This window comes from Panicum virgatum, chromosome 4N (genome assembly GCF_016808335.1).
Source record: "Panicum virgatum strain AP13 chromosome 4N, P.virgatum_v5, whole genome shotgun sequence".
Lineage (NCBI taxonomy): Eukaryota > Viridiplantae > Streptophyta > Magnoliopsida > Poales > Poaceae > Panicum > Panicum virgatum.
Window position 1 is genome coordinate 5,025,784 of NC_053148.1, and position 13,372 is coordinate 5,039,155.

A 13,372-nucleotide genomic window follows, 5' to 3' on the forward strand; every position below is an offset into this window, starting at 1 on the left:
AGGATGCTCGCGTATTGATGGAATCTCGGCCACTGCTGTTGGCCCGTTGCCCGTCGGGTTGGTCGATCGGGCGGAGCATCTGAGCCGGCAAGCCGCGGAGAGCCATGTCTGGCGCCGGCGGATCCGCAGACAAGACGCGTCGACGGTGAACCCCGGGCGGCGCGATGACAGCAATCCCCGGCGGAGTGGTGGCACGGTAGGAGAAGAGTTACAGCCCCTTCGAGGGGGCCGCTGCTTGGCGCGCGTTCGCTACGTCCGCTGGCAGCGAACGAGCGTCAGCGGCGCACAAGCCTAGCTGCTGGCGGAGAACAGGCTAGCAACTGCACCGTGGGCGTGGGTTGCTACTAGTAGCAGCGCGTGCAGTTGTCCCCACGTAACCACCGCCTCCCCCTTCTCTCCTCTGCGTGCACCATATCTAAACTGCATAGGGATGGAAAAAGCTACTGACACATGCATGCAAGTGACTTCATTTCTTTTTTTCTAAATAACTTTTCACACAGACGTGCACCTTAAAATCGATTTTCACCACTAAATTGCTGGCATTTTTTTGCACGATATGAGATCCATTATGAATATATTTTTTGAAAAACTTGAAATTTAAATTTGGTGTATACACGAGAAACTTTGCACATGAGATGTGAAAACTATCTATCAATGAAGATCAATGAAGATGTTAGAAACTTTCAGCCTAGACATAGACATGAGAAACTTTGAACAATGAATATAATAACTTTCAATAGAGATGTTGGAAACTTTGAAGAGCGGATATGAAACTTTCAATTTGTACATGGAAATTTTTTGCACATGAGATATGAAAACACTCTATCAATGGAGATGTCAGAAACTTTCAGCCTAGACATGAGAAACTTAGAACAATGAATATAGTAACTTTCAATAGAGATGTTGAAAACTTTGAACAACGGATATGAAACTTTCAGTCTGAACACGGAAAACTTTGAATATGAGATATGAAAACTATCTATTAATTTCCTTCAAAAAACTATCTATCAATGGAGATGTTTGAAGCTTTCATCCTATACATGAGAAACTTTGAACAATAAATATAATAGCTTTCAATAGAGATGTTGGAAATTTTGAACAACGGATATGAAACTTTGAACAGGAGATATGAAAACTATCGAATAGAAATATTAGAAACTTTCAGTCTATACACGATAAACTTTTTACAACGAATATAACAGCTCTCAATAGAGATATAAAAACTTTGAACAACAAATATAAAAACTTCCAGCTTATACACGAGAAACTTTGAACTACAAATATAAAAACTATCAATAGAGATGATTAAAACTTTGAACAAAGAATGTAAAACTTTCATTTTTAAAAAATATTCAAAATGGGGCTCGTATTGTGCGAAAAAATACCAGTAATCTTGTGGTGAAAACCGTTTGTCAAATGATGTCAGAGTTAGGAGTTATAGGGGAAAAACAAAATTAAATTGTCTTGCATGCATGCATACGTCACGTTAGTTTTTCCATCTCCATGGACTAGGTGGGTGTGCACGCAAACCTCCCGACATCACCTCCCACCTCCTTCAGACAGCACGGCTCGCTGCACGCGTCCGATTTTTGGTGATCGCTGCTAGCGGTAGCGGCGCACGAGCGCTAAATAAGAATTTGGAATTCAAACTGACCTGAACTACTCCCCGCATGGAACCAAACTGATCCAAACTATTTCCGAATGTTTGCCCTTTTGCACTCAACTATCGGAAGTCCGAACCAAACATACCGGTTTGCCACCAAACTATTATCAGCTTGATGGGGAAGCAGCAAAGAGCCAAAGATCATAGGGTATAAACTCAACTAAAGTTGCCATGTATACAATAAAATAAAAAGTTGCAAATCGTGTGCAGTTACAATAACTCAATAAGCACATAATGTTACAAAGTACCACGTTTTTTTTACACAAGCAGCTCTTTGGAAAATGTGATTTGGTTAAGATGAATCCGACTGCTGTTATTTTAGGTTGCGTACAATTATATAGATTTAGAAAAAAGAATTTTTAGATTACAGTCTTATTAATCTCATCTTGTTTGTGCAATCCGAAATAATGATGGTTGTTCGTGAATAGATGCAGTTGCTAATGAAATTGTGGTACAAGTACAATGCAGATAAGCATGTCTACTTCAGGAAAAGTGAACTGTTGCTTTGCACAGTTAAACTAAACAAATGATTCTTAATAAATACGACAAGGATATGTAGCGTACTAGTGGCATTTCGGAACGCGTTTTGTTTACGAGGCCCAAAGTCGTCGTGGCCGCGCTTTTGTATGTCATCATGACTGAATTGGGGGCAGGACATGCTCTGATCGTATGGGATGTTATCACGATGGCATCTTCGAGCTTATCATGTAATGTTAGTCCAAAAAATTGCCAGTTGATAAGGTCATGCAGGCATCCACCAACCATAACAAGTCTAATATAGATTATTTTTATAAAGTCCAACATGAACTCACATTTCTGTTTTGGGTTTGAGTATAGATCATGTATTGCTAATGTGTGGGGTATAAAATTGGATATTTTGCATTCCATGTAAGCCCGATCAAGGCAACTTGGTCAATAATTAGCTGGTAAATCATGCACTTCCAACGAACCAATAAAATTGAGACTAAACCTAGCCATCGTTACATGAATTAGTCTGTCTCTACCTTTTCTTCTGTGGATACAGTAAACAGGAACTGCATCTGTTGCTTCAAAAGCACTAACCATACTCCACAAGAATCAGGCTCTCAACGAGCAGACGCAACGTTTTAGTCAACTCATGTTGCATCAGCTGATGAGTCGCCCACCACCTAATTCTACGGATGGCAGGGCCAGCTGCCGTGGAGAATGGAGAATTCAGACTAAACCATGAAACATTCGAGTTACAATGACAATGGGTTCAAATAAATCAGGGGCCTATGAATGACAGGTTCCCGCCAGGTTTGAATGGCTGCCAAATTTAGGCCCTCCAATGAAAGAATCAGAATCAGCCTCTGGTATTTTGGGCCAGCTTCTTTGCGCGCCCATTCAATGGATGCCCATCGTCCTTTCCTCGGGAATCCTCTGGCTTTCGGGCCCAAGCAGGGGCTCGGTCAGGCTCATAGCGGTAATCATAAAACAACTCTTCGCCAGCTAGGATTCTTTCTTTGGCAAATATGCCCACTCTATGATCACCAGCTACCATGATAACCTTGGCATAGCAATTCGGATCAGGGGAATGGTTGGCAAATTTCAGCTTGTCACCCATTCTGTATGCATCAAGAACAAACTGCATTCAAACGGTACAAGTCAGCATGTGGCAAGACAGGCAGATGCTAGACAAATCAGACATATGAAGTTGAAAAACTAGGAAACACAAAGCAACGATGCCAGGCTGGTCCGTAAAGGTGACCAGCGAAGTATTTAATAACTGAATGCTTGCAGAGGATAATTTTGCAGACCTACCTCATTGTTCAGGTTGAAAAGAAATGATGAATTCTCACGATCGTATATCTTTCCACGCTTATCTGCCTCCTTGTGGGAGATTAGTTCCCCGGTATACTCACCAAGATATTCATGTTTACTGACACTATTCTGAAGATTTAAGAAAAGAGAAATTAGATAGGATGAAGGGAAGAAGGAATGGAAAAGATCAAATGAATTGTTTTACCTTCAGGAACGCTCCCCAGCCAGAAATGTCGGATCTTCCAAGTAAGACCTGAGAAGATACACATGTATGCCTTTGATGAAATATCTATTGAGATGAAAAGATCACATCACAATGTAACAATATTTTACTAAGACATGTTGCCTCACAATAGATGTCCATTCAGAAACTCAGATAGGTTTAGGCCTTTGCACTCAAGTCCCATGTACATCAAATTTACAATGTACCACATAAAGTTCGAATATAGCTAAGTTCAAGACTCTCCTGTCAAATGATTGTGGTTCTTTTTTCTCGAACAATGGACACAAAAGGAAATACAAATCAATATCATCTCAATGGAATTAGAAACAAAATGCCAATAGCATGGGTACATTAACAAAGCAAAACTCTTTACCCTTTGTTGTTGTTTGAGAAGCAGTTTCATGTTCCGGCATTCATAATTATCTCCCCTCTGGTTTGGAACTCCCAATGTACCATCACCACACCTGTAAGTTAAAAAATATAAAGTGTGCAATGGAGTAGTTCAGTTTCTGTATGATTCCAGTCTAGCATGTGTAATATTTACATTACAGCCAAGCATGTGTAGCATTTGACTCCGAGTTCAATATTTTAAAATGGGACACAAGGTTTATTTCAGCCCCATTAAAATTGCGAAGGTATTCAATATTTAGCATAAGCCATGGCAAGATAATTCCAAATTATTGCAATTGATGATTGTGGATGTAACTTACGATCAGTCTTATCGATCATCTTAAATCTAATCAACTATTTTCTAAGACATTAATATGCAGAATTTGGCATGTTGAGATTCTACAATCTAAACAATCAAGAATCTTAATGCACTTCTTGGTGATCAATATTCCTAAGACTAGATGAAATTACATATGCCCAACCCCTAATCCAAGTTTAAAAAAAAAACTCACACAAGGAAATTTTGCATTACAATTACAGCTTTACTTCTTTGTAGATGATTGAGATGCACGACACCACTAGTCCCAACCCAAGACCTCAGGTTGTGAAATACAAGGAACGTATAAATTCGTTATGGTACAGGTGGTAGATGACCAAAGTGTGATTGGAGAACAAATAATTTGGAGGTATCACAACAGATGATAATCATGACTAACAAACAAGATCCCCCAAGGATTTCTCAGATTTTCAAATACATACCCAACCCAGCAGTTTCTGCAAACATCAGGATCACATTCCCTATCAGCAGCAAAGCACGGGCATTGGCGGCTGCGACACTGACTCTTTGCACAATGACAACCTCGAAAACGGTTCTTACAAATTTTCGAACACCTGGAATACATAAGGGAGGCAATAAGTTTCACAAAAGGGACATGGTAAATCAATAAAATACAAAAGACACAGGATGGTGGTGACATGTTAAACGGCATGCGAATTTCCTTTCCAATCAAAACTATAAAGAAAAAACCAAACAAAAAACAGACAGTACAGCCGAATAAATGGCACAGGATTCCACACCACACGCATCTCTTGCACATTGGTATGAATCGACAGTGTGAGCCAACAAGAGCATGGGCGAGCCAAGCATTGGCGTCAATCCAAACAGCCACACCTGGGCATGGACACATGGCCTACACAAAAAATTGGCAACGTGGCTCTAGGCAACAATCCAAATGTCCCTGCAATCAGTGGCGAAGCTAGAGCAAATCGAAGAGGGGTGCACTCGCCTTGTGGGTGCATAGAGTTGAGCCCTGGGGGGTGCATATATAGTGAAAATTTTGTTATAATCACTAGTTTTGCTTATTTCCGTGGGTGCATTGGCACCCCCTATTTAGAATGTAGCTTCGCCCCTGCCTGCAATACCTTTGAACTGAAATGTTCCTAGAGTAACAGGGTAACAAGATAAACTCAAAGGGCAGCATCAGAAAAGAATTATTTATTGATTTACTCTAGCGACATACTGCAGATTCTTTTTTTATAAGCAACCATTCCTGATTGTCTTCCTGCTATAAGACTAGCATAGAAATGTTTGAATTCTAAACAAAGGGTAAGTATCTGGCAGAACGGATAAAATATTTCCAGTACCAGCAAAAGGTAGGTAAAACCATAATAGTTAATGCCGCATCGTCAGTATAACTAAGAAAAAGCCATAGAAAATGTATTAAGAATGCATTTTCATATATAAGTTGATGCAAAGGAAAATAGGTAATTACCCGCAATATTTCTCACAGCATGTCGCATTTGTGAGACATGGACACTGCTTCCCACATGCAGATTGACAACCACAAGGATTATATTGTCGACAGGGCTGATCTTTCCTTTCTGTAATCCTTTTCCTTATAGAATGGTAACCTGCAGATTTCCAGGTGTACTTCAAACGACGCACTTTACCTCTCCTTCTGAAAAACCTCGATCTCGAGCGCAACTCATTACCCTGGGATATCAACATGAGCAACATCAAATTAAGTTAGTAACTGAAGTGCATGTATTAATAGGTGAGGGACACAATGAATCAAACCTTTATATATCCTTTAACAAGAGAATCAACACCACTAAGAGTTCCAGATGCACTGCTGTTTTCAATATAACTCATATACTGAAAAACATCTCTGCATGTCTTCATTCCTCCAAGAAGGTTCCGAGCAATTAAACAACTGCATGAAAGACAAGCCATGGGTTCAGTGCGACTACTGAGATTAGGTTAACCAAGATTAAATTTGCCGTTTTAGAATTACATAAGAAAGATATCTGAGATGTTTATATGGTGATTCGAGTCCCAAGGTGAAGGAAAAGATGAGTTCCAAGAAAATTTGGAGATTAAGGGAGCATCAAATTTCCTTAGTTCCTTGCAGATGGAACACAACTCTGATATAACAATAAGCTATCTGGAGCTGGATGTTAGGAGAAAGCAAACCTGTTCCTTCCAAAAATCTCTAATCCTTTGACCAAAAGTCCCTGCTCAATTGGCTTCCAGGATCTAAAGTTATCCTCTTGCTTGCATATATTCTCATCAACGAATTCTTCTTTCCTTGAACTATCGTAACCATCTTCCTCCATTGAATCATTATGAGCTTCAGCTGAAGCTGAGCTATTCAGAAGTGTACTCTTCTTTCTGGTACTTCTTGTGCTTGGAGTGTATTCAGAGGATACTATTGCTTCCTTGTTTCCATTTCGCGCATCAGACCTAAGCAGAGTTCTTACGTCCCTTGCTGCCAAAGGGGATTCACTAACAGAATTAGAATCCGACGATGCCAATTCTCTTTGACCTTTTTTCACGCTCATAAGAATTCTCTCAGCAATTCTTCTATTGGTAATCTTTCTGATTCCACCTTTTGGGGCAATTTTAACTTTTGAGGGACTAGGGGAGGGCTGTGGAGATTTATTGATTATTGGATGTACTTCTGAGTCACTGCTTTCTGAGACAGCCCTTGCAGTTGAAGAGGTTTCACTTTGCTGAGATTTAGTCTTCCTTCCGCTGGAGCCATTCTTTTTTCTATTTGCGCCTGGCTGGTTCGTTGCATTGCCTGATGAGCGAGTTGGTCCCTCACCATCAATAAGCATGTGATCAATTGCAGCTACAGAATCCGGTTCAGAGGCCTGCAAAAAATATGGTTAGCAAAACAAATATCAAAGCAAAATCGTTCACCTATGCTTCAGGATTCAGAAGGCTGAATTGTTGCACAACACAACCACACAAGCCACCTTTTGAAAATCACTCACGATAAAATACGAACCTGTTTATGGCAATGACGACCACAGGGTACACAATCACCAATCCCATTCCAAGCTGGCTGTTTTTCTGTCTGTATACAGAAGACAGAGGCCAGGTAAAGATAAAATTTTGGAAATTAACTCTTTCAATTTGGGAAAACTTACAGGAAATACTAAATCTTGAGAACACCCATGTAGCTTGCAATCAAAAACCTGTCAGCATCACCAAAGAGCAGAAGCGGTCATCAGTACAGGTTCAAGAAAACAAGGTGTGAAAGATAACAGGTGAGCATACTAGACATCGTCGACAGAAGAGATTGTCAAAGGAATCCAATGCTGCGTCCAAATCTTTGTCACCGTACAAATCTTCCACTTTGGCATTTTGCTCAGTCACTTTCTTACAAGAATCCTGAGTTTTCTCACCATGCAGGATCTCATACCTGGCCTGTAAAATAGAGCATGTGCTTTATATGTCAGATATGCTAGAGAAAATGGGAAAGGAAGGGCCAAATAAACCTTCAGCAGACACGAGATTCATAGTCACATGAAGATAAAACTAGCCTTTATGTCATCAGTAGCCCTCTCAAGATATTGAGCCAGTGTTTGCCATACATCATCTGGCTTACCACATTCTTGAACAGTCATCCTAACAAAGAGCAAAAGAGCAGTTTATCAGATATCAAGCATGTCGAAAACAAGCATATAGCAGAATCTGTAATCTATTGTTGATCTATCTATCCTTCTGAAGAAGATAAAAATAATGTACAAATCGACAAGAATTGGAATGGAGTATACAGTACATACTACTACATAATAAAAATTTATACAATATTATGTCTATCATTATGTACTGCATGATTTTTTATGTACATGAAAAAGCATTCAAAGACCATGTATAGAAAGAAATAGTGTGCTAGTAATAACTTCGTATCAACCTTTCTACATCCTGCACCTGTGCGCAAAAGTATCCACTTAATACCTAAATGATTTTTTTATACTGTGTTTTTTTCAATTTTAAATAGCCACCAAACTAGCTCCGCTATGTTTTGCAACATTTATGGAGTCATATGTATAAATACATTATTGCAAACATCTAATCATGCTATAAACTCCACATAATCACTTGAGGGTACCATATGTTCAACAGGCACATAATGTCTTCCTACGACAGATGACTTGCATTGCTCTAACTGGCCCACATAATGTCTTCTCACCAAGTATTTTAACATATTGCTTCTCCAAAATGACAAATGTAACATTTACCTTACAGAAATTTAAGTGCAATAGCATTCCTTTACTAAACTTTTTTTTGCAAAATTGTCACATGCATCACCAAACATTAGTGCCTAACTTAAACATAAGGCAATGTGCCCAAATGCTAAAGGAAAATGAATAAATCGAGCTTCCTTACTGAATAATGCAATCTTCTGAATGTTTAAATTCTTTTTTCTCCTCCTCGTCCTCAATGGCTTCATCTTCGCTATCACTGCAAATTAGTGCTTCGCCACAACTGGAATCATAGTAAATCCTCCGCCGACCAAGTACGGATTGATCTTCTGACATCCTCTGGTTCCTGTATGAAATCCCAGAAAAATGTTACATCTCAAGGAACCATGAGACCTTCATCTTGCACATACCAGAAAAAATGAATTATGATATCGTGCATACAAGTTGCAATCTTTTTTTCAGCCAAGGGAAAACAACCATCTTGAACTTAGCAGAAAAGGTACACGGATCTAACAACTACAAAGATATTACTGATACGAAAAAATCACTAGAAAAATTCAAGCTCGAAGGTTGAACACAAAATGCTCTGGTAATGTGTTATACAGTGTATATGCCACATTCAATTTTAAGCAACTTGTTGGGACATGCAGGGTATTGGGAATGTTGAGAAATGCCTATGATTATGAACTAACCTGTCCAAAAATATCCATGTTGTATAGGGTGGAAGCTTTGACACTTCTGGTAGTTTAATTGGTCGGATAGCATTCTTTGCAATGAGATTTCCACCCAGAATAACATTCAATGAGGAGAAAGGACTTCCATCTTGAAAATTGCTACCGTCTTTGTCAGCAGGACAAACATCAACACCATGCAGTGTGCATAGCGCATCATCTTGCCTTTTCGTGAGCAAATTTGGTGCTAAATCAGTACCCTTTGATGTATTATTTTGCCTGTTTTTTGACAAATTGTAAGTCCTCTGAGTAAAGGTGCTGAGGTTAGCCTCATTCTCCCCTATTCTATTCTGGAAAAAAAATCATAAGGAAAATCAACAACATAAATATCAGATGCAAATATTCAGAAAAAATACATATGTAGCTTGAATGTACCTTGATGTACATTAAACGATCTGCAGTAATCCTCTTCTTTATTGAATCAATTACAGATAAAACATAGGGGGAGGCAGCTTTTTCTTCTTCAGCACGCACATCCGTAATACTGGTAACCTAAGAAAAGCAAAATCAAGTAACTTTATCACAACAGATGTAGTACAAAATTCAAACGGCAGCTAATGTACTTGAATGGAACACAGGTCAAGGCCAAAACATGATCATTATCAGAACCCAACAATTAGTTTCTACCTGCACAGCTCCAACATTTTTAATAAGAATAGCACCCAATAGAAAAGTGGATGATCACTTTCAAATTAATTATTAACCGTTTTGCACAACCAAGATGTAAGTTAGGCTAGGGGAGGAAGATGCACTGTACAGAAACAAACAATCCAAAGAAACACAATACACATCAAATCCCTAAGTTTCAAATTAGTGACTTGATGCATTTAAAAGATGAGCAAAATTTAGACATATACTCCACCTTGAGTTCAAGAATGTTTTGATTTCAGATCCAGAATTTACATATAATAGTATTAAAACATAACTTCATTATTGGATAAGGCCAGCTATCATCCATATTCCGCATCATCTTGTGTGAGCAACATTGTTTACATGAAATTATGCAAAAGATATTATTTAGTTCTTCATTCTGATATGGTTGAGATATTAAGATGTGTACCAAGATCATTTTATTTCTCATTTCTTCAAATGAAAAAAGCCTAAATGAATTGGAAATTCAAGGTTGAGCAAATGATTGGCACCAAAATTTTGCAATAAATCAGCATTACTCCAACCAAAAAAAAAAGGAATATTGTGCTTTGACTCCGGAGTTCCAAAATGTAAAAGGTTTTAGTTTGTCCTAAGTCAAACTTCTCTAACTCTAACCAAGTTTATAGAATATGTACCAGCACCCACAATACAAGAGTAGTTTCACCTAAATTCAACATGAAATATGTCTTGATAGTGCATTTATTTGGTATTGTATATGTTATTATATTTTTGTATAAACTTGGTCAAAGTTAGAGAAGTTTAACTTCAGACAAAACTGAAACCTATTACATTTTGGAACAGAGGGTGTATTTGATAAGAAAAACATAAAACTAATGGTGTTGCAGTGGCTGATTAACATGTGATGTAAGGTACCACTGAGAACTGGGTACTGTCTACGAACATGAGAAAAAACTTCTTTTATATTCTCGTGCTCCTTATTGTGCTGGTTGTGGTATGTCCACAAGGAATACAATGGTTGCACCCCAGAACTCCCTTCTACGCGCAAAATGCCCTAAGTCCATAAAATAAAGATCAGACCTTCAGATTTCATATACATCAATGGGGAAAAAATAATGCAACTGCATAGACAAAATGCAGACTCCAGCATCAAGCTGAAGGTAATGTAGCTCCTCCTGTTCCTACTTTTTTTTATCAAACGCAGTACAATGGCCCAAATGTTGACAATTACACTTATCCGGTCTCTGAAAATAACCCCAACAAAACCCAAGCAGTCCAGGAATTAAAACACCGTGACAACCCCACCTACCACAGCCGCAAATACCAAAACGTGCCCACCGGAGCCCGCACGCGCAGCCGCACAAACAAGGCAGGAAGCCAAAAGGCCGCCTCGAAATCCGGCGCCCGTACCTCAACTCCCCACAAACGCGTCAGATCTCTGCCCAAATTCCCCCAAACCGAGCGATCGCCGCCGCATCGGCAACAAAATCCTACCCACATTGCCCCGTCGACCCGAGACACGAACCGCCCGCCGGCCCGCGCACACGAAACCTCAGCACCGCAGGAGGGAGGGGGCAGACCTGCGCGGCGCTGGTGGATGGGCGCGGCCGGCCCGCAGACTCCGAGGCCGATGCGGAAGACGCCGCCGCCGCCGCCGTTTCCATCGCCCGCGGAAACCCTAGGCCCCCGCGCGCGCTCCCGCCCACCCACGACGAGTTGGGCGCGGAGCCGCTTCGATTAAAAAAAATGAACAAGGATTGGTGGGGGAGAGGAGGGGGGCAGAGCAGAGGTGAAGCGGAGGGTAAGAGAAGGGGAGGCGTTTTGTTTTGAAATGAGCGGCTCGTGACCTTGTGGGGCTGGCAGCCTACCGGCTACCGGAGGTCAACATGGTGGCGCCAGCTGCCGTGGTGGGGTGTGATACCGGGTTTGAGCACACCTACGCTCACTGAGTTGCGGGTCCATGAGCGGTGGGTCAGGTTGCAGCCGAAGTGGGTTAGCTTGACGTGTCGAACTGGGTGTAAAGGGGGGGGGGCGCGTGGCTGCGTCAGATAACAACGGTGCGCCGCGGCTCGCGGCGGGTAGGAGTTGGTAAAGCGTGAGCTTTTATGGCTTTTATGGAAGGAAAAAAACATGCGTTCGTCTTTTCTCCTCTCATCACTACAGGGGTGCTTATTTTTCTCCGTCAGCATAAAATATCAACTGAATGTTTAGAGAAAATTTAGCCTAGAGTACTTTACTTCATACAGTTGACAATATGAATGCAGAATGAGATTTGCAAGAATCTAATAGATTTCTAAAAGAGATCTTGATACGTCCTTGCTGTTACAAGGCTATCTCATACGCCCACTATGTGCCAAGGTGTGTCTAGCGATACGCATCGCGTATACGTTTCTACTTAATTAAATAATGGTTTCTGTTTAGAAATACTGGGTGTTGGCCTCCTACGGGATGTATAATCTGAATAAAATAACAATCATTCTAGAAAATTTTACAATAAGAAAATAACAAACAATAAACATAATATCAACAAAAACTAACGTGCCCAAACCATATATTTTAATAGTAAAACACATGTTAAAGATGATGAAAAGAAAGGGTATCCACCGTGCTAAATATCTTTACTTAAACTTCTACAGTTTTTAAAACCCACATAGATAGAGAATGATTTTCATAACTTCATCAATTATCTGTGCACCTGGCTTTTCCTTTGGACAGTACTATGTTCTCTTTTTAAAGTTTTTTTTTGAACATTGCCAGGAGCACTATCCGGCATTTAAGAACTCAAGTTGGCCACCCACACTGGTCATACGCTCAACGCAGATGGGCTGCCGGGAAATCCGAGAACACGCCTACCGGGGCTTACACACGCACACACACCTATACACACGCACACACCCCGGCCCCCCTCGTGCGACACCAGCGAACGCCCAAACTGGGATTCGAACGCTGGTGGGCAGCTCGGCCACTGCCGGAGCTAGCCACCGGACATTCGGTCCATTCGCCTCTTTCTAACTGGTAGAGTGAACAGCATTATATATATTCCATAACTGTCATACCATATCTTGAATTGGGATTCATCATTTAATCACTCAACATCCTCAAAGGACATTGGATGCTTCAATTGACAGTGCAAAATCGCAAATTTGCAGCTTGTGCCACAAATGTTAAATGGCTTAACTTTTTTTTGTTACAAGACTATCTCATGCGCCCATAAGGAGCCAAGTTGTCGTCTAGCGACACGTGTCGCGTTCCACTTAATTAAATAATGAGTACCTTATTTCTGTTTAGAAATATATAGTGATACAATATCTACAAGAGTCTGGAGATTCGGACCCTGTTACAGATTGTTGTTTCTACTAGGTGCTAAGGTGTGGACTGGTAGTATATTTTGCGTCCATGTTGTACCAAAAAGAAATTCTATCCAACTAAATGTTAAAGTTTATATCATTTTTTGTAAAAAGAAATATTAACACTTTC

At 40.3% G+C, this 13,372-nt stretch overlaps 1 protein-coding gene across 1 annotated transcript; it reads right to left on the reverse strand.

Annotated features, from left to right (window-relative positions):
• Positions 1 to 2,597: 2,597 nt before the first annotated feature.
• LOC120670018 (histone-lysine N-methyltransferase EZ1-like) lies at positions 2,598 to 11,723 on the reverse strand. Its single transcript, XM_039949974.1, has 16 exons — positions 11,476 to 11,723; positions 9,662 to 9,778; positions 9,248 to 9,576; positions 8,740 to 8,901; positions 7,890 to 7,974; positions 7,624 to 7,773; positions 7,494 to 7,541; positions 7,352 to 7,420; positions 6,532 to 7,214; positions 6,136 to 6,271; positions 5,831 to 6,051; positions 4,818 to 4,949; positions 4,042 to 4,132; positions 3,651 to 3,698; positions 3,446 to 3,574; positions 2,598 to 3,269 (listed from the first exon to the last, which is right to left on the reverse strand). The coding sequence occupies exons 1-16, from the start codon at positions 11,557 to 11,559 to the stop codon at positions 2,988 to 2,990; spliced, it is 2,766 nt and encodes a 921-aa protein (XP_039805908.1). The 5' UTR covers positions 11,560 to 11,723; the 3' UTR covers positions 2,598 to 2,987.
• Between the last annotated feature and the right edge of the window lie 1,649 nt (positions 11,724 to 13,372).

What these genes read in the sequence shown, in the direction of transcription:
- LOC120670018 (XM_039949974.1), bottom strand. Translation starts at nt 11,559, where the DNA reads ATGGAAACGGCGGCGGCGGCGGCGTCTTCCGCATCGGCCTCGGAGTCT. An exon ending in ATCGTTTAATGTACATCAAG is followed by an intron (nt 9,577 to 9,661) that starts GTACATTCAAGC and finishes TTTTTTTTCCAG; the next exon opens with AATAGAATAGGGGAGAATGA. An exon ending in TTGTTAAAGGATATATAAAG is followed by an intron (nt 6,052 to 6,135) that starts GTTTGATTCATT and finishes TTGATATCCCAG; the next exon opens with GGTAATGAGTTGCGCTCGAG.